The sequence below is a fragment of the Dendrobates tinctorius genome, unplaced genomic scaffold (genome assembly GCF_039654945.1).
Source record: "Dendrobates tinctorius isolate UK_male_01 unplaced genomic scaffold, ASM3965494v1 ptg000051l, whole genome shotgun sequence".
Lineage (NCBI taxonomy): Eukaryota > Metazoa > Chordata > Amphibia > Anura > Dendrobatidae > Dendrobates > Dendrobates tinctorius.
The window spans coordinates 26,571,562-26,596,077 of record NW_027361719.1 but is presented as its reverse complement, the minus strand read 5'-3'; the positions used below and the strand labels follow the sequence as shown (position 1 = coordinate 26,596,077).

The following is a 24,516-nucleotide window of genomic DNA, read 5'->3' as shown; positions in this document are numbered from 1 at the left end:
CAACCGTTTCCCACTGCTCTGGTTTCAATATCGGTGTCCTGCTGCGGTCCCCTAGTAATTGGGTCAGGAATGTCGTCCAAGACGACGTGGGTGTTTGTTGTGGCACAATTTGAGCTTGTTCCTCGGCCTCTGCATGCACCATCATGTCCACTTCCCTGTCCCTTGCCACGCGCCTTGCCCATTTTAAATGGACTACAATATTTTCCATGTTCACTAAAAATGGCTGAATTGGGAGCGAACATGTATGTGATCCGTGGGTGGGAAAACCACACTTTAAAATATGTGGACTGTAGGTTAAAATGTATTTTTGGTTAGCAAAGTGGTGTCAATAGCTAGGGTAAGACAAAGCAAAAACAGTAGAACTGAGGCCTGAAATGACACAATTTGTAGGCCACAGATAGATCTGGCATAGGATGGAGATACCAGACTGTAAATGTGGTCTGTATTTTTAAAGTTTCAAAGCCAAATAGTGTACAGAAATGTGGTCACAGACAGCAAGTACAGTGGAATGTAGCCCTGGAATGGCACAATATGTAGGCCACAGATAAATATGGCGTTTGACTGAGATACCACACTCTTCAATATGTGGCTTGTATGTCACAATTGGACTGGCGAGTAAACTGGGACCAGAGGCACCTTTCCTGGTCCTAACACTAGGGGGCACCCTAACTCGCCCTGTTCCCCGGGATACCTCAGATGGCAAGGATGCCGGGACCTCTGCCCTTGCCCTGTCTCCTAGCTTTAGCCCTGCGTCTGTCCCCTTCCCCCACCCGGGGAAGAGAGGCGCTACCGTGTACCAAAGTACACCAACCCGACAGACAGGGGAGCGAGACAAGGGTAAAAGAAAATTCCACTCACAAATAATACTCACACAAACAACAGAGGTATACACCAGGGTGTGGAGGAAGGGGGGGGGGAATAAAGCAGGTAAGGATGAGGAATCTCCAAGCATACAAACCAAGCAACAGTCGCACAATAAACTCCTCCAGCACTCCAAACACCAGCTTCTCCCTCTCCAGATCTTTGTAGCAAATGCTAACTCAGACAAATATCTGGCCAGTAGACCTATCTTTTATAGGAGAGAGGAGTGGATAACCAAGCACAGCTGAAAGCAAGGATTTCCACATGGCCGATTTACCCCTGAAGTGCTGAAATACAACAAATACGTTTAATACACCGGAGAAGTGCTTCTCCTCGGTGGCAAAGCAGGAGTCGTCAGACGCTGCGGTCTTCTGGCTCTGTTCTGTCGCGGTAACCCCATGACACCGTATTTTTAAATTTTCAACCCCAAAATAGTGTATAGAAATAGGGTCACAGAAAGTAAATACAGTGGAATGTAGCCCTGAAATGGCACAATACGTAGGGCACAGATAAATATGGCATTTGACTGAGATTACAGACTGTTCAATATCTGCCCTGTATTTTAACCCCTTAGTGACGCAGCCAATTTGCAGCTTAATGACCAGGCCAATTTTTACAATTCTGACCACTGTCACTTTATGAGGTTATAACTCTGGAACGCTTTAACGGATCCCGCTGACTCTGAGATTGTTTTTTCATGAAATATTGTACTTCATGTTAGTGGTAAAAATTTCTTTGATATGACTTGTGTTTATTTATGAAAAAAGGGAAATATTGCAAAAAATGTTAAAATTTTGCAATTTTCAAACTTTTAATTTTTATGCCCTTAAATCAGAGAGATATGTCACACAAAATCCTTAATAAATAACATTTCACACATGTCTACTTTACATCAGCACAATTTTGGAACCAAATTTTTTTGTTAGGAAGTTATAAGGGTTAATAGTTGACCATCAATTTCTCATTTTTACACCAAAATTTACAAAACCATTTTTTTTTAGGGACCACCTCATATTTGAAGTCACTTTGAGGGGTCAATATGACAGAAAATACCCAAAAGTGACACCATTCTAAAAACTGCACCCCTCAAGGTGCTCACAACTACATTCAAGAAGTTTATTAACCCTTTATGTGCTTCACAGGAACTGAAGCAATGTGGAAGGAAAAAATTAACATTTAACTTTTTTTTACAAACATTTTATTTCAGGGCCAATTTTTTTTTGTTTTCAAAATTGTAAAAAGAGAAAATGAACCACAAAATTTGTTGTGCAATTTCTCCTGAATACGCTGATACCCCATATATGGGGGTAAACCACTGTTTGGGCGCATGGCAGAGCTCAGAAGGGAAAGAGCGCCGTTTGACTTTTTCAATGCAGAATTGGCTGGAATTGAGATCGGACGCTATGTCGCATTTGGAGAGCCCCTGATGTGCCGAAACAGTCGAAGCCTCCAACAAGTGACACCATTTTGAAAACTAGATCCCTTAAGAAACTTATCTAGATGTGTGGTGCGCACTTTGAACCTCCAAGTGCTTCTCAGAAGTTTATAATGTTGAGCCGTGAAAATAAAAAATCATATTTTTTCAACAAAAATGATTTTTTCACCTACAAATTTTTATTTTCACAAGGGTAGCAGGAGAAACTAGACCCCCAAAGTTGTTGTGAAATTTGTCATGAGTTTGCTGATACCCCATATGTGGGAGCAAAACACTGTTTGGGCGAACGGCAGAGCTCAGAAGGGAAACTAGACCCTTTAAGGAACTTACTGTATCTAGATGTGTGGTGATCACTTTGAACCCCCAAGTGCTTTACAGAAGTTTATAACGCAGAGCCGTGAAAATAAAAAATCATTTTTTTTCCTCAAAAATGATTTTTTAGCCCTCTATTTTTTATTTTCACAAGAATAACAGGAGAAATTGGACCACAAAAGTTGTGCAATTTGTCCTGAGTACGCTGATACCCCATATGTGGGGGGGGATCCACTGTTTGCGAGCATAGCAGAGCTCGGAAGGGAAGGAGCGCCATTTTGGAATGCAGACTTTGATGGAGTGATTTGTGGGCATCATATTACGTTTGCAGGGCCCCTGATGTGCCTAAACAGTAGAAACCCCACACAAGTGACCCCATTTTGGAATCTAGACCCCCCAAGGAGCTTATCTAGATGTGTGGTGAGCACTTTGAACCCCCAAGTGCTTCAAAGAAGTTTATAACGTAGAGCCGTGAAAATAAAAAAATCATATTTTTTCCACAAAAATGTTTTCACCCCCAAATTTTTACTTTCACTTACTTTCACAAGGGTAACAGGAAAATTGGACCACAAAAGTTGTTGTGCAATTTGTCCTTAGATACCCCATATGTGGGGAGGAACCATAAAAAACCTGTTGTAAAAATCAGCATCCTAAATTGACAGGTTGCAGATATGAAATCTGTAGGATCCGAAGCATTACTCAAGTAAAGCTACAAATTTGCTCTTTCGTAAAATCAAACATGATCAGTAAATTATTTTTTTTTCTTTTACTTTGTTGAAGATGAGAACACCTGGGCTGGTTTGGGCTGTCCCATGGTCAGAAGGAAATCTGTGAGAACGGTAGGCATATATGAGAGTGGGAGCAGAATTAATTTAGTATCCCATCCAGCGGAGTAACGTGTCCAGGGGTGAACTGCTGTTAGTGCATGCTCCATACAGTCAGTAGCATACGACAACTTCGTGGAGCAGAATGACGCCATGGCGTCCACAAGGCCATAACCTAAAATATAAAAAAAAACAGTTCATTATTGTTTTGAGATGTAGAGAGTAATAGAACTGTTGCTGGAAAGATGAGATTATAGACTAATGCATTGAGGTATGCTCACATAATAGACAAGTATGGATCATTCATTAGTTTTAGGGTTAGCATTACCCTCTCAAAGATCGCATCACAATCCTCGGATCGGCCGTCTCCTCTCCTGACCTGAGTGTGACAGTATGCATTTCTATGTAGCTAATTATGCAAATTGTCTCTTCAGAGAGGAAGAGGACTAGAACTCTAGTGCCACCTATTGGAGGTAGCAATCCTAAAAGTCAATGTTGACCCTTTAACGAGCCTAGTTACATGACTTAGGATAAAAGCCAAGCCAGAATCTCCATTAGCAGACACTGTGTTTCGGGGTACTGCCCCTCATCAGTGCAAAGTGGGAGATCTGGTTTGGCTGTGAGAGAGGCGTCTGACCGATATCCAAGAAGTATCATTTCTCCTTGCGGAGAATGACATGCTAAGCATGTCAAGGTGAGGAGACTTAAAGCCGCAATGCTCCTCTGGGAAATATGCTAATTATGCAAATTGTCTCTTCAGAGAGGAAGAGGACTAGAACTCTAGTGCCACCTACTATTTCTATGTAGCTGTCACGCTCATTTCAGGAGATCTGATGGCCAGTCTGAGGATTGCGATGCGATCCCAGCGCGAATAATATGGCAGTCTGCACCCTTAAATTTATTCGTTTGCTAAAAGGTGCAGTAATACATAAAGCCATGCCAGCTGGCTACCAATTTAACATGAGCTTAGTAGTCAGGTTGAATTTTCGGAATTGTTCAATGAAAACAATATAGGGAGGTAAGAGAGCTGGGTTTGTCACAGAGTCAGAGGCAAAACTAGCACAGTGAGAATTAGGAGTTCCCAGTGCTATAGTAAAGCTTAATTTATTACAATGTAGAAGGTTAAGCTGACCAGCAGTGTGGTACAGTTACCCAGCAATGTAGAAAAGCTAGGTTTCCCACAGAATCCAAGGCAGGCCAGTGACACAGCAGAGTTGATATGGCAGTGCTGGGTTTGTCTTTGGGTTTTAGGGTTGAAGAAATACATGGGAGCTGCATGGACACCAACTTCCTGAATACTTTGTCAGTGTGCATAGCCTGAGCCAGGCTTTAACGCCTTAGAGAGTAATTTCACTGAAGTGTGTCAACTTATCAACCAATTGTGCAAAGGAGCTGAGGGATCCGGCAGTCTACATAATATTTGACAAATAGTTTTGATGTTATGGCTGATCGGAGTCTGCTGTTTGGGATGTAAAATTCCATAATGTGAACAAAAAATACATGATGTTAAGATTAAAAAAATAGTTCCACAATCCGGGGATTTTTTTTCAGTGCTTTTGAGGTAGAAAGATTCAGAATAACTAACATTAAGAATATGAAGTAAAGGTATTCATTTTCTGTTTTGTGAGTACACTGAACATTAAAGAGACTATGCCTGAGGGTTCTCTGAGGACTATGCCTGACGGTTCTCCGCCCGTTGGAAGTTTGAGCCAGAACAGGAGATGTACTGAGGCCAGAGTTCGGCTCAGAATGGAAGTTGTGTTCCGGAAGACGGTATGGTTCAAAATGAAGTACGGACCACTGGGTAAGAAGCGACGAGTGAAAGAGGCGTGGTGGGTGCAGCCCTGGGTTACAACCCATGCAGGCAGCGGGAGTCTATGTCTGAAGCAAGTCAGGCGCAGCGACTCAGATAGGGCCTGCTGTGGGGTTGTCCGGTATTGGTTTACACACACAAAGGTTACAGCTTACAGATCCAATTTCTTAGTGGTATTTGCAGACTGAAAGAAATTGGATCAGGGAGCTGTAGCCTTTGTGTGAGTAAACCAATATCGGACAACCCCACAGCGGGGAGAAAAAGTTGAAAAAGGGAGCAGGTCACCCTTTACAGTTGGCACAGAGGATTGGGAGGACTCCGGAGAAAACTGAAAATGTCTAGAAGGCTTCATAGTTCGTGGGTGAAGTTATTATTGTAGATGAGGGGAACAGCTGACTTCCATAATGCCCTTTTTGCCTTGAAAACGGCTGGAGACGACCAGGTGGGTCTCAAGAAAAAATCCGATAGATGGACGTTAAGATTATTATTTTTCTTCTTCTGAGGCTGGTTTCACATTTGCGTTTTTTTGCGCTGGAAAAAAACGCATATGTGCGCATGCGTTTTTTCCCCTATATTTAACATGGGTGCGCATACCTGCGCGCTGGTAAGCGCATGTATGCGATTTTCATGCGCTGCGTTTTTTTGGGGTGTGCATTTGTATTTTCCAGACGCAGCATGTTGCATTTTTTGGCCCTGAAAAAAGCGCATGCGCACATATGCGCACGTTTTGCGCTAAAAATGGCCATTATAGCCTATGGATGCGCATAAGTGCGCACTGGCATGCTCATGTATGCGTTTTTTTGCACATGCGTTTTTTTTTGTTAACCATGGAATTTAGGGGTTTGGGTTAGAGTTAGGGTTAGTTAAGGGGGTTTAGGGTTAGGGTTAGGGTCAGGGTCAGGGTTAGGGTTGGGGTTTGGGTCAGGGTTAGGGTTAAGTATGGTTTGGTTAAGGGTTAGGGTCAGGGTTAGGGTTAAGTATGGTTTGGTTAAGGGTTAGGGTCAGGGTTAGGGTTAGGGTTAAGGTTAGTTAGGGTTTGGGTTAGGGTTAAGTATGGTTTGGTTAAGGGTTAGGGTCAGGGTTAGGGTTAGGGTTAGGGTCAGGGTTAGGGTTAGGGTCAGGGTTAGGGTTAGTAAAGTCATGGTTTGGGTTAGTGTGAGGGGCCACCTAATGTTGGAAAAAAACGCAAACGCGGTAAAAACGCACTAAAAACGCATACAAACGCATAAAAACGCTGCGTTTTTTTCATGCATGCTCATAAAAATGCTTGAAAAAAACGCAGCAGTTGTATGCTTTTGTATGCGTTTTTTCAATGCGTTTTTTTGCGGGAAAAACACGCTGCAAAAAAAAGCAAGTGTGAAACTAGCCTGAAGGTTGACATTAACACCCTTGTGGCTTTGTGCAGGTCTGCATGTGGTTGAGTGAAGGAAGTATTAAAAGCAATACCTTCAAGGCCAAGGGGTCCTGTTACAGACGAAAACGTTTAATTTTAATTTTTAGGTTTTTTTCATTTGTCCTTTTTTTCTGCTGGATTGCAGGTGCGGGTATACAAAATGAGGACTGTGAGTATTACAGACTGCATACATGTTTCCAGGGTACTTACCAAGAAGAAACGTTTCCAGTCCATTTTAAATGACTTTAGGAGTACCTGTGACATTTTGAGACCATGGGGCAGAGTAACCTCACAGAAGCTGATTAAAAACATACTCACATTTATTGAAATACTCTGCTCCATAACTTTTCTTGACTTCTTCTGATGCTTGTTCCCATAAAAGTTTAATACTTTGCTTATGTAACTCGGGATTTGTCAATTTAGTTTTAAAAAAGCCAGGTTCAATGATAGAAACTTTCACTCCAAATGGAAGCATTTCACGGCTGAAAAAGAGAAGCAATGTAACTATGCTATATATACCACAATCACTAAAAGTGTATCAGTCTTAACTGGAGATCTTTATGGTTGTCTGTATCTTACCTGGTTGTACAAATAAGAGAGTGGGACATCTTAAACACTAGTGCACATCCTCAAGTGGATTCTAATTCTTATAACACATAAAACACTTATAACCCCAAACACTGTGACTGCAGATTTGAAACTTGGGTTTCAAGTCTGCAGTCACTCCATGTGACTGCAGACCTGTAAATCCTCACATCTCGCAGTGTGCTGCGCTGACAGGATTCTCTGATAAAGAAGCAGGAGGTCATGTGACAGCAAGCATGCAATTTGCATTCTTCTAGCCACATGCCTACCAGACATATCCGGCCTTGCCCAATTCACTTGTAATGAGCAACGCCACACATATCTAGTCAGCACATGAGTTCATGTATGCAAATCGCATACTTGTAATCATGTGCCCTCTCACTCCCTGCATCTGCATTGGAGAATCATGACAGCGCGTAGTTGGAACTATGTGAGGATTCTTTACAAGTCTGCAATCGAATAGAGTGACTGCAGACTTGAACCCCTTTAAAAATGCAACAGTTTAAAAGAGGACCTGGTTTCGGGAGTACCTGGGATGCTATTCCAGGTACAACCACCAGAGGGCGAGGAAGTGAAGAGAACAGAAGCTCACCGTAAGCCAGGACCTGCAGTGGTGGAGCCAACACCGTTAGGTGGCAGTAGAGGTCGAACACACCGAGTCGTTAACGGCGGAGAACGCAGTACCAGAGAGGAAGACAAGAGCAGAGTCTGAGGCAAGCCAAAGGGTCAAAAAGCCAGTCGGGAGCGCAGTATCAAAGGGGTGAGATGGGAGCACAGTCAGAAACACGCCAAAAGGTCGGAGCCAGACAGGAGCAGAAAAAGCAGACACGGAAGACAGCGAGGTAGGTCAGAGTACAAACCGGGACATACACTGCGGGGAAGAGGCACACGAACTGATGCTAAGTAGGAGATAGGGAATGGGGCAACACTAACACGGGTAGTCAGGAAGCAAAGGACACACACTGGATGCACTGGGTCAGCTGCTCTAGCTGAAGACCAGAGCTATCACTGACAAGAACTATTGGTGGCAACGCTGAGAAATAGCCACCCCAATATCAGAGAGAGGCAGGGAAGGTTAACCCCCACATAACCAGGTCAGGGAAAGAAAAGCAGAATGCAAACCCCGACCTGGATCATGACACCTGGTAGAAAGTGTGCAGTTTGTGCAATTATTTTATATTTGATGCTCCCTTGAGTATTATTTTTTGATTTTTTTAAAAATCTACCATGCACTTCCAGAGATATGCGTCTTTTTATTTAGTGCTAAATTTTATGCTCATTATAAAGGGGGCGTGGCTGACAGGCTAATTATACAGAGCAACTTAAACATACACCACTTCTTTGAAAGACGAGAAAAATTAGCGCTAAACAAAAAGGTCAATTTCTCTGGAACTGTATGGCGAATTTGGAGCAGCTAAAATAAGAGCAAAAACTATCCACATTTGATCTGGTGTCAGATTCTCACTAAAAACATGTACAGTATAAGGTCCTGGGACACACAAACAAGTAATCTTTGCTCCCCCTCCTGCTAGGCCTTTGTCTAAAACAAATCTACCCACTTAATACTTGCAACACCCCCTAATCAACCACAAATGTACATGAAAGTGCAGTGCAAACCTATACTATTTGGTAAAAAGCAATCCCGACACAGAGTTGTCAGTATGTATGCAAATAGCATACCCCTAAAAAGGATCATGCAATACTGAACAATCTAAGAGGTGAAATATTAATGTGGCGATGGTAAGGAGGCAGGACAAAAAAATAAGATGCCCTATGCAAATTGTTGTTTGCACAGTATCCTCAGGGGGTAATGATATGTGCACCAAAAAGGCTAATATAGAATGCGTGATTAATGGAAATGATACACAAATCTTCACATGTCCACTAAAGGTGGCTGAGACAAGACAGCTATAAAGTTATAGAAACACACCGCCAGCCATGCACTCTGTGTAATGCACACCCGTATCTGAGCGTCCCGATGTCTGCTGCCCATGCCAATTTTGATGGACAGAGAGGAAGGCAGCGCACACCTAAAACGTCCCCCAACTACTACTCCGTTCTTTTTGAAGACATGTATCTAGTATTGCACAGGAAAGTCTTATTTCCTGGACTGGCATAGACACCACAAGTATTTCTGTGGGTTGTCCTCAGAAATAAAAATCAATTAAATGCTCAAGGGTCTCAAGAAAAAATCATATAACATACCCTAAACCTAATATTTTATTGATAAAAAAACCCACCAGGGTCACACCACAAGTGAACACAAAAAAACAAAACAAAAAAGTGTCCAAAAATACAAAACACATAAAATTGTGGGGAATATCCTAGGAATCCCTATTGATATCTCCTGTTATCACCTTCCTAACCGCGGAGGTTGGCACCCTAGGGGGAACGTTGTGGCGCCCCCGCTCAACGGTGGCTGTCCCTAGGGGCCCTATTGTACCCTGGCACCACTAATGCAGTCCCGGAAGGGACTGCATTAGTGGTGCCAGGGTACAATAGGGCCCCTAGGGACAGCCACCGTTGAGCGGGGGCGCCACAACGTTCCCCCTAGGGTGCCAACCTCCGCGGTTAGGAAGGTGATAACAGGAGATATCAATAGGGATTCCTAGGATATTCCCCACAATTTTATGTGTTTTGTATTTTTGGACACTTTTTTGTTTTGTTTTTTTGTGTTCACTTGTGGTGTGACCCTGGTGGGTTTTTTATCAATAAAATATTAGGTTTAGGGTTTGTCCTCAGAAATGTCCTTTTATGCCATTAATGTCTATGAATGTATTTTCTCTATTAGCTGTGAATTAAAATCCCAGTGCATCCCAGTCAGTGCAATATATGCTATTCACTGTAATTCATACACAACCCAGTTGCACTTGTCAATGTAAAGATTGAAATATACAATAGTTTAATATTCATTCTAGACTTGATGACTTTTTATATGCTGGGTGGCTGTTAACATTGCCCCTGGATTGTCATGGTGATCTATGGTCTAAAACACACCCAATCCCACATAATAATGAATATATCCCCTTCAGCAATGGCCATTGCGATCAAATGCTGCTTACAGGACTCCATTGAATCAGATTTATTTACAGCTATGGAAATGTCTGCATCAAAAGAGGATGGGACCTAACAAGATACACACCGTAAACTGTCAGAAAAGGATTCTATTCCATTCTTTGACATGCCATATCCTCCACTACTAACACTGATTCTGCCGGCCACGCTGCCTACATTCACAAGACGTCCTTGTGCCTTCCGTATCATAGGCAACATATTGAGGGTCACATCAATAACTCCCAATAGATTTACTTTCAGAATCTTCAAAAAGTCATCTGTAGTCAGCCATTCATTAGTGGCTCCTGGAATCCCAATGCCAGCATTGTTCACCAGACCCCAAAGACCTGGAAAATGAAAGGAGCCAGAAATTAGATACTATGGCTGCTATGAAGTCAGATCATTCCACTGATAGTTACTTGTTGCAATCCAATCATTAAAAAAACAATATTGGTAAAACTTGTCTATCAGCACAAACTGACAGTGTAAACTAAGAGCATAGGGGTCAATTCGTCTAAGTATTCTCGCCAGAAAACTGGCATAAAACACTTTAAAAAGTTTTGAAGTTGCGAAAAAATTAATTAAAAATGTCAAAATACATTATGTTAGAAATGTTACTCTATTCTTTGACTGAAGTATCCACTAATAAAATGTGCCATATCTAATAAGTGGCTGCACCTGTTAATAATTTTGGGGCATCTTATTCTTGCAACGAGAGAATTTTTTGTGTTTCAATGAGTTTTCTTTTTTATTAATTTGGATGATCTAGCATTCTATTTGTCAAGATTCATTTTTTGAGCTGTGACAGCTCAGGTTCTGCTTTAATTTAACAGTGGTTTTTACTTTTTGGCCAGCAAGGGTTAATGTCAACTTCCTTGCTGGCAGCTGCTGTGTTGTTGGTCTGCTAATGTGGGTGGTGACCACTCCCACCATCCTTTAAATAGCCGCAAGATGCATCAGCTGACTGTTGGTAATAGAGTTTTTCTTTGGAGACCAGCTGAGGAGTTGGGAGCTCTCTGGTACCATCAGTGTATCAGCTGCTTGAGGTCCTGATTCTGTATCCTCTGCTGTGTAGAGCTTGCAGCAGAAGCTTGAGCTAAGTTTTGCGTTGTTCCTTTCCTTGTCTGTCACATGCTTGTTACTACCTCTTGTGTTTACACCATCTGCAGTGATGATGCTAGCGTCCTTGCAGTCCAGTGCACTAGCCAGGGTTTAGTGAGGTGACAGCTAGGGACGAGGCACGTGTCGGCAGTGGGGGGGAAGGACCCGCATAGGGCGTTAGGGAAGCTCAGAAATAGGCACAAGTTGTTATTTAGGAGGTGCCCCTTCCCTTGTTTCCTATTGTTAGGGCCTTCCTCCCCCTTTTTCCATGCTGTTTTGTGTGTTATGCTGTCTACTGGGTCGTGACATTATTACCAACCGTACCATTCTTCCGGTGAACCTATTGCACAAGCGGAAGCTTTTGCTCGCCTAATCCAGACCCTCACGGATGAGGTTACTGAGTTGCAGACTCAGGCGGTGCAGCAGCTTCGGCAGGTGTCATGGTTCTTGGTCTCGGCTCATGTCCAGGCTCAACCGGAACCCAAAATTTCTCTCCCTGACAGGTTCTCTGGAGGGAGAGATAAATTTATGGTGCTCAAAGAAGCCTTTGAACACATATTGAATGTTCATTGCATTATTATTCTAATCACTAATAGAAGTGGAGGTGAGTTCATCCTCACTGCATTCTAGTCCTCCAACACGCCAATCTCTGACCTGACTGTGCAATGGCTATCTGTTCTGCTTAATTTATTAACAGAATTGATGTCCCATGGATGCAGATACTGTTAGATGTGTTGCAGGCCTCTGCCGGACTGACCCATCTCGCATTTGCCAGAATTGCCAGATAGCTAGCTGGTCCTGGCTGTCAATCGATGAGGGAGGGAAGAGGGGACATACAAAACTAGTAGGTGTAATAGTGCACTGTGCTGTTTAGACATGCCAAGGATGTGTCGTACACTTTAAGGCCTCTTTCACATTTCAGTTTTTTGCCATCTGTCGCAATCCGTCAAATTTTGAAAAAAGTGGATCTGGCCACTGATGCCGCCCGTCAGATCCGTTCTTGTCTCATAGACTTGTATTAGCGACGGATTCTGACTGATGGCCGTAAATTTCATCCATCGATCGCCGGATCCGTCGGAAATTCTTTGTCAGTCAGCTGGAGACAACGGACATAGGAACGTTTTTTGTCTCCGTCAAAAAGTCGGACAGGTACGGTTCTGGCGCCGTCCGTAGTTTGCTAGAATGGAAGCCTATGGGCGCCGGATCCGTCATTTTTTTAAACTGAGCATGCTCCAATATTCACAGCCCCAAATGTATATAAACCTGCCAGGTAGGGCAGTGGGATCCGGCAAAAAGACGGATCCATCGCATCAGTTTTTCACAATCTGCGAAGGATCCGTCGATGCGTCGAGACAACGAATTGTGACTGACGTAAAAAAACTGAAGTGTGAAAGTAGCCTAGTTAGCATGATTGGTTAATCTTTAGTATTTGCAGAATGGAGATAGCGATTACATCAATAATGGTGTGAGTTTTATAGAGGCTACATCCCCTATAAGGCAATGTGCCCAATTTATATAGTTTGGGAAGACAGACTCTTTTTAATATCATCCAATCTTTTTTCTATATTATAGAACTGACATCTAATTTCTTATTTATAATGTTCTATTATAGTTGGTGCTTGATGACGTGCCTCCATAGCAGTCAATTAGTGTTACTGTTCTTTAAATGACGGCTTGTATCTGTTGGCGACTGGGTGGGAAGAAAATGGCCGGGAATGCATCCAACTAGTCATGTCTCCTCTTCTAGTCCTGACCAGCCTTTCAAACTATAACATATGTGGCTGCAAACACACAGCCAGGCTCTGAGTTATGCTGCCTGTAGTTCGGGCAACATGAATCTAATGACAAGTTCTTTTTATACAACTTCTATTGACTTCTTTATGAATTTGTATGCAATACTCTCACCATAGTCGATTAACTCTATAAAAAAGGAAATACAGTAAATGATTACCATCCAGGCATTGCAAAGTTATGAATTTTTTTTAACTTTCTTTATTACCTTATTTTACTTCCTTCTCTGCCAAACACATTGCTGCAAATCGGTTTTATGCTACTTTTGAAGCTCATTTCAACTCCTGGTTTTCAAGATCCCTGCACTATATTCTAAGTTTATGAATTTATCTATCTAGGTATGAGGTTGGGAACAAAGATACTCAGATAGCAAAATACCTTGTCTGAATGTATAGTATGGATATTTCTGAGCAGCAATCTAAAGGAGCTTCTTAACGGTGTTTTATGTTTTCAGGAAAATTGGGCCTATGGATGCATTTTGTTAAAAAAACAAACTGTTCTTTACTCACCTGCCCATGGTCTAGGGTCGAGTTTTTGCCACTGTCTCGGTCGCTGTTGTTTGACTGTAGCGCTGACATCATATTGATAATGCTGCAGCCAATCACTGAGCTCAGTGATTGGCTATATCACTGTCCACATAACATCAGTGCTGCGGACAAACCACAAAGATTGAGTGAGCGGCGGAGACACACCGTTTATTTTTTCACAACAAACTGCACTTGGGAACAGAACTATGGTATTCTGAAACTGGAAAACCAAATTAAAGAAGCATTTCAACAAAATGTTTACAAACTAAGCCTGTCTTAATGTGTAACGTACTCTAAATGTGTAAATATACTCACCGATTGGCATCTCCAGTCTTCAGAGCTTCTCTGGTCCTCTTCGGGGTCATATGACTTCTATGCCAACTTGCCAGATCACACTGGATTCAATGTCAAAAAGAGAGTCCATAGGCTTCCATTGTAAAAGCCACTGATGGCTCACACATAGACCTCAATGTGATCCAGCAAGTCAGAATAGAAGCCACGTAAGTGAGAAGAAGACCAGAGCAGCTTTGAAAGCAAGTAAAAACTGCTAGCGGTGAGTATATTTACACACTTGCACTAATTAGACATACATTTGGAAAAGGTTTAGCAAATTTTTGGGGGGAAGATGGTGATGCCTTGACACATTTTCAATGTCCGTGTATTCAGCATCCATATATAACTGTATATGTATATAAAGCTTAAAAAAGTTTGAAATATTGCTTCAAACATGAGATTATTGAATATCATTCTTACCTTTATCTTTGACTATAGTAGAGACCCATTTAGTAGCAGATCTCACATTCTCACTATCAGTGACATCAAGGATGATGGTCTGCACTCTACTTGATGTCTCATTCTTCAGATTCTCAGCCGCCTTCTCTGTCAAACAAGCTGCCAGAACCTTCAATCCACGTTTATCAAGTTGCTTGGCCAGCAGGTTTCCAAATCCAGTGTCGCATCCGGTAATGAAGACGTATTTGTCTGAGAGGTTCTCCAGTATCTGACTCTGCCTGTACCATCTGTACATGAGGCCCAAACCCAACAATGCTAGAGCAAGGAACCACATGGCTGTAGCGGCACTCAATCACTGTTCTATACAAAAAAGTGATAAGTCAGTAATTGTGCAGAATTGTTTTGAAAGTTTTTAGTGGATTTTGAGATGTTAGTAAATTCATCTTTCTCCTGTGAACAATATGCAGCATTTTACAGTACCAACAAAGTGAATGAGATTTCTGAAATCTCATTGAGATGCTGCTTAGTTTTTCCTTGCAGATTTGAACCCTCAACATGTCAATTCTTTCAGTTTTGCAGTTTTTCACCCATTCAAATTAATAGGAAAAAAAAGTATAAAAAAATGCATGCAAAAAAATGAATCAAAATTGCGTATAATCTATGCAGCGCCTTTTAATATTCTTGAACATAGAGCTATATCTGTAATATTACCAGCACATTTTGCCTGTAGAAGAACAAACTACTGAGATATTTGGGCAGAAAAAAAATATTTCATAGACAATAGTGCATATTGTGGCTTACTGTTAGGGGGCTCAAGCACAAGGATGATTTTCACGGATAACACTCGTACCAGTGATATGGGGTTGTGTACCTGTCCAATTTTTTGGATTTTCACGGACTGACAGAATAAAAATGGTGGAGAAACTGTTTTCTTTTTTTCTCCACTTCCAAGAAATTGATGCCACTCTGCTCAAACTCTGATCAGAGTCTGATCAGAATAATCTGACCGGTTTTCTTGAGAGGAAAGAAAATAGTTGTGTGCACCTGCCTTCAGACCTTCAGACCTGTCCGCATTTTTGGTCTGAATACTGTTCGTGAAAAAACGGACTGCACACGGAAGCACTCAAACCTTTGCTATTCAATGAGGCAGTGAAGATGAGCAATTTTTTTCACAGACTGAATCTACGCATGAAAAAAATGGACGCACAAAAAATAAAAATTGGATTTCTTGTGGTCGCTCTGCATAGCTTCTGATTTTTACAGATGTATTGTGATTCTTTGCATAGGAGAATATACTTAGTCTTGTAAATTTTTAATAACTGCTGCTGCATGAAAACGGATTGCGCTTGGATTCCGTATGGATTACAGATAAGAAATAAAAACTTTTTTATTTTTTTTATACGCTCATGTGAACTTAACCTTGGTGTCTCTATGTCTCATAGAAATGCAGTAATGTTATCTTTTCTAAACAAAAAACAAACAAGCAAAAAAAAACCTGTGTCTTTTACTTTTCATCTTTTTTCCCCTACTTTTAATATACTTGCAACTGTAATGACACCAGTACATTTTGTCTGTAAAATAGCAAAACTATTGAGATATTTAGGCATATCCTGCCGGCTGTGACTGCACGGAAGTGGGTGGGCAGGCAACGGCGGGACACCCCACACACACACACACTGCCCTCCCGATGCGATAGCATTGGGCCCACATCTAGTAATATCTATAATATAATTGGGTTACCTCTGTTTTTAGCTGGTTTAAAAAATGCATAAAACCTGTTCCATAATATACAAACTAATATAATTGACAATTATGTAAACTATTTGTTCATAGAAACACTTTCTAAGGCTGGTTTCACATTTGCGTTTTTTTGCGCTGCGTTTTTGCGCATACGTGTGCATGCGTTTTTCCCCTTATATTTAACATGGGTGCGCATACGTGCGCGTTGGCATGCGCACTTATGCGTTTTTTGTGCTCTGCGTTTTTTTAAGGTGTGCGTCCATAAAGTCCAGACGCTACATGTTGCATTTTTTGGTCCGCCCGACTGCTTAAAAAAACGCATGCGCACGTTTTTGCCAAAAAATTAACATTACAGTCTATGGGTGTGCATACGTGCACGTTGGCATGCGCACGTATGCGTTTTTTTAAGCATGCGTTTTTTAAGTCAACATTAGGGATGAGCTTTACTATATTGACTACTAACCCTAAACCATAACCCTAATCCTACTAACCCTACCACTAACCCTAACCCTAACCCTACTAACCCTAACCCTACTAACTCTAAGCATAACACTAACCCTACTAACCCTAACACTAACCCTACTAACTCTAAGCATAACCCTAACCCTAACCCTACCCTACTAAACATAACCATAACCCCTAACCCTAACCCTAACCCTAACCCTACTAACCCTAACCCTAACCCTACTAACCCTAACACTAACCCTACTAACTCTAAGCATAACCCTAACCCTACTAAACATAGCCATAACTCCTACCCCTAATCCTAACCCTACCCCTAACCATACCCCTAACCTTTACCCTACTAACCCTAACCCTACCCCTAATCCTATCCCTATCCCTAACCCTAACCCTTAACCTACTAACCATAAACCCTAACCCTACCCCAAATCCTTTTTTGGGTGAAGACAAACAATGTGGAAAAAAATGCAAACGCACTAAAAACGCATACCAATGCATAAAAACGCTGCATTTTTCCCTGCATGCGCATAAAAATGCTTGAAAAAAAAACGCAGCGCTTGTATGCGTTTTTTTATGCGTTTTTTCATGCGTTTTTTGCGCAAAAAACGCGCTGCAAAAAAAAGCAAGCGTAAAAGTAGCCTAAGGTAAGTACGCATACAGTGGCCAAGTAACATAGTAACAAAGTTTTGAAGGCTGAAGGAAGACCTTATGTCCATCAAGTTCAGCCTATTTTTAGTGCAGCTGTTCTGCATTGTTGATCCTGGGGAAGGCAAAAAACCCACAGAGTAGAAGCCAATTTTCTCCATAGGGAAAAAAATTCCTTCCCCTATGCTGGGTCAACCATCTACCTATAATATTATGCTATTCGCATCCTTCTATACTGTTACTCACAAGAAAAGCATCCATTCCTTTCTTAAATTCATTCAGTCAGTTGACCATCACCACTTCCTCAGGAAGAGAATTCCAGAGCCTCACTGCTCTTACCGTGAAGAACCCTCTTCTATGCTGGTGCAGAAATTGTCTTTCCTCCAAACGAAGAGAATGCCCCCTTGTTCTTGTCACAGTCCTTGGTACAAACAGTTCATTGGAGAGATCTCTGTATTGCCCTCTGATATACTTTTACATATATATTAGGTCTCTCCTAAGTCTTCTCTTTTCTAGAGTAAATAGACCTAATTTTGATAACCTTTCTGGGTATTGAAGTGAACCAACTCCATTTATCATTTTAGTAGCCCGCCTTTGAACCCTTTCAAGTTCAGTAATGTCTTTCTTGAGCGCCGGCGTCCAAAATTGCACACAATACTCCAAGTGTGGTCTGACGAGTGATTTGTACAGAGGGAGAATGATGTTTTCATCTCGTGTCCCCAGACCTCTTCTAATGCATCTCACGACCCTATTTGCTTTGGTGGCAGCTGCCTGACACTGGGCACTCCAATTTAGCTTCTTATTGACTAAGATGCCTAAGTCTTTTTCCATGTCTGATTTCCCCAGCAGTTTCCCATTTAGTAAGTAATTGTAGCATCTGTTTCTCCTTCCCATGTGCATAACCTTACACTCATCTGTGTTAAACCTCATTTGCCATTTTTCAGCCCAATTCTCCAATTTACTCAAATCTGTCTGTAGTTGCAAACTGTCCTCCTTTGTGTTAACTACCTTACATAGTTTTGTATCATCTGCAAATACTGATATTTTACTGTGTAAGCCATCCACTAGATCATTAATAAATATATTAAATAGTAGGGGGCCCAATACAGAACCTGTGGTACCCCACTAGTAACCCTGGCCCAATCTGAGTATGCACCATTAATAACCACTCTTTGTTTTCTATCACTAAGCCAGCTACCTACCCATCTACACACATTTTCCCCTAGCCCAAGCTTTCTCATCTTGCTTACCAATCTTTTATGTGGGACAGTGTCAAATGCTTTATAGAAGTCGAGATAAATGACATCCAATGATTCTTCTTGGTCCATTTGAGAGCTTACATCCTCATAGAAGGTGATCAGGTTAGTTTGACAGGAGCGATCCTTCATAAATCCATGTTGATATGGAGTTAAACATTTATTAACACTGAGATATTCCATATTGGTATCCCTTAGAAACCCTTCAAAAATTTTACCCACCACAGATGTTAAGCTTACCGGCCTATAGTTTCAAGGTTCCCTTTTACACCCCTTTTTGAATATTGGTACCACATTTGCTTGCCACCAATCAAAAGGAACAGACCCTGTTTCTATAGAGTCTTTAAATATAAGGAATAGAGGCCTGTCCAAAATATAATGCAATACAAATCAATAATTTTATTAATAATAAACAGGTAAAAAAATAACGGAAGAACATAAAAATGTACAAAACTTAAAAACAAGGCCGCACACCCAGTGATACAATTAATGTAACAGATCCAAGCTAAAGTACCAAGTGCCAATCAGTGCAGGATCATTATATGATAAGCAAATTAACATTGTTTTAGTGACTGTTATTTAAATACAAATTTATCCTCAGTAATAAGGTGCTGTTATCAAGAAATATGATATAAATTGGTTAATAAAGTGCAAGTCCGGTACAACTCCAAGGAAATGTCACTAAATCTGCATAGTGTGAATATACACAATGATGCAAAAGGTAAAAAGGCTTAATAGAAATGTAAGTAACTATAGATATGAAAGAAAGACCAACAGAAGTAAATTCCATAGTGAAGAGATTGATACTCACTGAAATAATACAGGTGTCTCTTTTCTGGATGGCGTCCTCCCCAATGTGCGTTTGCCAGAATGGACGCCTATGGGCGGCGGATCCGTTGCCGTCCGTCACGTGATGGAATCCAGTGACGGATTCTGTTTTTTTTAAACTGAGCATGCCCAGAAGAATTTGCCATTCATTTAATTTAACCCCACAGAATCTCTCTCTCTCTCTATCACTCTAGAATCTGTCCCTTGGGGCTATGTGCAGAATTCCCGCTGCAATTCCCTGCCGCGGGAAATATGCGAGAAAGCCGCATGCGTATTTCCCCCGAAAAACTAGGGTTTTGCAAGGGTAATTATCTTGCAGAATACTAGCGTTTTCCAAGTGATCTGTAGCATCGCTTGGAAAACTGATTGACAGGTTGGTCACACTCGTCAAACATAGTGTTTGACTAGTGTGACCAAGTTTTTACTATTGAGGCTGTGTTGGAATAATGCATATTGATCTGTATGTATTGCAACAACTTCTACTGTACTGTTTTATATATTGTGCATATTGTGAGATTGTTAATAAGGTCTTGTTGGAAGAAGGTTTTAAAAGAGGTCAAGCGGATCCATGCTTATACACAAAATATACAGATGGAAAGTGGATGTATATTCTCTTATATGTGGACGATGTGATTGTAGTTCATCAGGAAGACGCAGAAATTGGAAAAATGGCTGAAATTCTGAACCAGCATTTTGAAACGAAAGACCTTGGAAATGTGACATATTATCTAGGAATCCAAATCCAGAGAGAGGAAGATGGAAGTTTTCTTCTAAACCAAGGATGCATTAAACTTGCATGCAGTGAAAAGATCAGTGCTAGAACCAAGCACATTGACGTCAGACATCATCATTTACGTGATTTGATAGATCGTGGCATAAATCAGTTCGTCTATTGTGAAACTGATAAGATGGCAGCTGACATTATGACAAAGCCATTGCCACGAGCCAGGTTCCAAGAATTGAGGACCACACTGGGACTAAGAGGATAAGTCGTTGTTGAGTGGGGGTGTTGGAATAATGCATATTGATCTGTATGTATTGCAACAACTACTACTGTACTGTTTTATATATTGTGCATATTGTGAGATTGTTAACAAAGTTCAGTGACAAAAAAAAAACCCAGACAGGATGCCCCCTCCTTCTCTTCCCTTCTTGTTGTTGTAATGCTCCCATGCTGCAAGCCACAGCAGATACCAGACTGATCACATTTCATGCTATAAGCTGTTCAACCCGGATATGAATAAATCTACATTCTGTGTTGCTGACTCTGGATGTTACGCTGATTAATCCGCTGCTAACAGGCTGCCTATGCATAATGTTAAAAATGCGGAAAGTAAGCGGATTCAATGAATTCCTATGCATTCCTATGTGTGCGGAATTCCCGCACTTTCGCAAAAAGGAGCATGATGCGTATTTTTCAGTGATGCGATTCTGCCGTGGAAAAATACACAGCATTAGCACAGCATGTGCAGAATGCCATTGAACTCAATGGGTTGCTTATTTTACGCGTTTTCGCGGTGAAAAAACGCGGCAAAAATGCATAAAATCCACGGGAATGCCGCATGTGTGCACATAGCCTCAAAATTCAACCAACTGCTGCTTCAACGGATCCATAAAAAAAACGGATCCGGTACATCAGTTTTTTACAATATGCACAGGATCCGTTTTTTCAACACTTTGACGGATTTCAACTGACGTCAAAAGACTGAAGTGTGAAAGAGACCTTACACTGACTGAGCAGCCAACTGCTTTCAACAACCTCCTTCAGTTTTACACTGGGTTCCCACGTTGCTGATGCCAAGCAATATCCACAATGGCATTCACCGCTGCAGAAGCAGTAGTTCAGTACTTCACTGTAAAGTAGCAGTAAAGCAGCCACACATCTCACCTTTGGCAGCAAAGGGTGAAATTCACAGCTTTTTCTGCAGTGTAAATTGACATGCTTTGATTCTCGAACCTGAAGCTCATGTACACTGCAGATATATTTTGCAGCGCATTTATTTTATTCACGTCTGAAAGACGCGACTACAATTGTTCACTGGGAGCCGGCGCACTGCACCTTCTCAAGCTTGACAGCCAGAGAATGGCTGAATCCCAATGTGAGGGGTGGCAAAATGGTGCCGCTGGGGAAGACATTTCGGCCTCCGCATTAGGCAGCCCAACGGCGCTCCCCTGGGGCAGATTCCCCGCATGCTCCCCCCTGAGATACACCTCTGTTTTCTACCATGTCTCATTATCTACTCATAACTTCAGTAGGGGCTTCCATCTGAAATCGTAAAAAAAGTGAATGTGCTCTTGAAAAAACTATAGAGTTCAGTTACCAAAAGGAGTCCAAGACCTGCAGCTTTGGACTTTGATTTTCTCCTGGCATTGTCCATCTTTAAGTCAATCACATCTGTTGGGGAACAGTCAGTAGGTCCCCATACACATTAGACAACCAATATCAGCGAGTTCATCTGAAATTAGTAGAATGTGTTATGGGACCTTTAGTTGTTTAGCTGGGAGAGAATTAGCGCAATAACACTGCATAGAGAACAACAGCAGTTTTTCCACATCAACCGCAGAATCCCAGTACTGCCTTTATTGCCCTTAGGGCAGTTTCACACGTCAGTGGCTCCGGTACGTCTAGTGACAGTTTTCTCATGTACCGGAGACACTGACACACGTAGACCCATTCAAATGAATGGGTCTATGCAGATGTCAGCAGGTTTTCACGGGCCGTGTGTCCGTGTGCAAAACATGGAGACATGTCCATTTTAACCCTTTCTTTACTGTAGGATTAGTAATGGATGGGTGTCTTATTGACGCCTCTCCATTACTAATCAGGGCTTAATGGCACCTTATAATAGAAAGGTGCCATTAACCCCTTATTACCCCACTTGCCACCACTACAGGGCAAGTGTGAAGAACCGGGCAAAGCTCCAGATTAGGCGTATCTAATAGATGCGCCTTTTCTGGGCAGCTGGGGGCTGCTGTTTTTAGGCTGGGGGGCCAAGATCAATGGCCCCTTACCAGCCTGAGAATATCAGCCCTCAGCTGTCGGCTTTAGTCAGGTTGGTTGTCAAAAAGAGGGGGGACCCCACGCCGTTTTTTTAAAATTATTTAAATAATTAAAAAAACAGCATGGGGACCCTCTATTTTTCACAACCAACCTGGCTGAAGCTGACAGCTGAGGATCGCAGCCCCCAGCTGTAAGTTTCGTCTGGCTGGTTATGAAAATGAGGGAAACCCACGTCGGGTTTTCATTCATTCTGCTCTCCTGCCGGCAGAGCAGGAGAGAAGAATCACAGCCGCGTTCAGCACCAGCCGCAGTGAACAGCGCTTACTGTAGCCGCTTCTTCCCGATGGCATCCGTGTGTCCTGATGCAGCACACGGTACCGGAATTATCTGGACGTATGAAACCGCCCTTAGGCAGAGAGCATCAGGGGTGCTCCTGTTTCAGTGAACCCCAGTAACTTGCTCTGCCATTTCAGTTGCTGACCTCAGCATTGAGGCGTGCACATACTATACTCTCCAAAGCTTTTAATACAAAACCAACCATAAGTTAAAATACAAAGCTGACAGAAAATGTTTAGCAAGAGACAATTTTATTGTACACTACAGAACACATTGCTTGGGTAATCCAGTCAAATAGCAGTGCTAGTATCAATGGCTCAATACTCCTCTTACATTAAATGAGGACAAGATGCATGACCAATTCCTTGGCCATTGATAGAGCCCCTTCTACAGTAATAACAAGCCTGGGGTGGACCTTACAGAAATCATGCAATTGTTGGGTGAATTGTGATTCTGCAAACCATTTCATTAGAATAATAATTCCCCCCCCCAAAATATCACAAACACAACACTGCCTCCTAATTTGTTCTAGGGAAGAATGATATGTGTATCCAAATGAATTCCCACCTGTGTTCTTCTTGCCCCCTATTTTTGTTTAGCACCATTATGTTTCTATCCCTCCACACTTTCTACTTAGCTCCTCCAGCAACCTATTGCTATTTTATGAGTTGCAGTGACCCCTTTATTGCTGTTTGCCCTGAAGACCAAGTGATCATTCCTATTTCCTACCTTTTATGAGTATAACCAGGACTAATGTTATGCAGGTCAGGAATGTTCTTCACAAGTGCTCTTTCTTGGTCATCTGCTATGTGCAAAACAAGAATGCATGAAATCTAATAGTTTGCAATAACACAGTAATGAGCTGAAATAATTGTACTTTGAGAGAGATGGGTGTGGAGGCTAGAAAGAATGCGCTTGTCTTTATTGCTGACATATATATTGCTAGTGTGTCCTTGGGAACAGATCAGACCGTAGTACAGCTATCACTGAGATTAACTTACCTTGCCTCCAAATAGGTGAGGGCAATGCACTGTAGTGCAGGGTCTGAGTTCATACTATTGTAGTGTGAATGACTACGCGCTGACTGCTTGAAGCCTCATTCAGACTTCAATTATTTTTCTCATACACAAAATAAATGGCAAAAAACAGTTCAGTTTTCATCAATTATTTGGATTCAATTTTCATCAGTGTTTTTATTGGGTGGGAGAAACGTTGCATTTTTTCCAAATGAGAAAATCCCTAGTGGTAAAAACAGACTTACTGTCCAATGTTAAAAATGGACAAAAATGATCTGTAACATGGCTTAAAAACGGACATGTGGCGCCCCTGAGGCTTCAGTCGCCACAGAGGTACTACACCTTCTCCTAAGGTGCAGTGCCCCACCATCCAGGTAGGCTGGGAACTCCTTTCCGCATTCCAACACCTGCACCCCACACACAGGATAGTTCAGCAGGGACCCATCCATGCTTTATGCTGGAAAGGTCATAGGGTGCCTTTTGTGGTCCCTGGCTTCGTAACACGAGAGGTGCTGGGGAGGCAGATGGAGTTAGATATAAAAGAGTGGGAAGAGTGAGAGTTAGTGGTTAGTTGGTTAGAGGAGAGAGAAGAGGGAAGATGGGTGTCTGAGGGACGTGCTGCAGCAGGTCCCAGTGATCTGGGCTGCTGGCACGAGAAAGACCAGAGAAAGAGACTGATAAGATTGATAACCTAACCTTCCATAAGAGAGAACGGAACGAAGGAGAATAGAAGGACGGTGGGAAGCAGGTTGAGAAAGAGAGAGAACCCTTCCAGTCCAGAGAGCGCAAAGGCCGGGGCCCGGT

The 24,516-nt window shown here is 42.0% G+C and overlaps 1 protein-coding gene across 1 annotated transcript; it reads right to left on the bottom strand.

The window, feature by feature from the left end:
* Positions 1-1,793: 1,793 nt before the first annotated feature.
* LOC141091349 (retinol dehydrogenase 7-like) lies at positions 1,794-23,876 on the bottom strand. The gene is made up of 5 exons (XM_073576891.1): positions 23,426-23,876; positions 14,450-14,788; positions 10,366-10,624; positions 6,957-7,120; positions 1,794-3,607 (listed from the first exon to the last, which is right to left on the bottom strand). Exons 2-5 carry the CDS (start codon positions 14,760-14,762, stop codon positions 3,375-3,377), a joined length of 969 nt encoding a protein of 322 aa, XP_073432992.1. The 5' UTR covers positions 14,763-14,788; positions 23,426-23,876; the 3' UTR covers positions 1,794-3,374.
* Positions 23,877-24,516: the final 640 nt, after the last annotated feature.

What these genes read in the sequence shown, in the direction of transcription:
- LOC141091349 (XM_073576891.1), bottom strand. Translation starts at nt 14,762, where the DNA reads ATGTGGTTCCTTGCTCTAGCATTGTTGGGTTTGGGCCTCATGTACAGA. An exon ending in TACTATAGTCAAAGATAAAG is followed by an intron (nt 10,625 to 14,449) that starts GTAAGAATGATA and finishes TTCATTTTCCAG; the next exon opens with GTCTTTGGGGTCTGGTGAAC. An exon ending in TCCTTTTCTGACAGTTTACG is followed by an intron (nt 7,121 to 10,365) that starts GTGTGTATCTTG and finishes TCTCTTTTTCAG; the next exon opens with CCGTGAAATGCTTCCATTTG.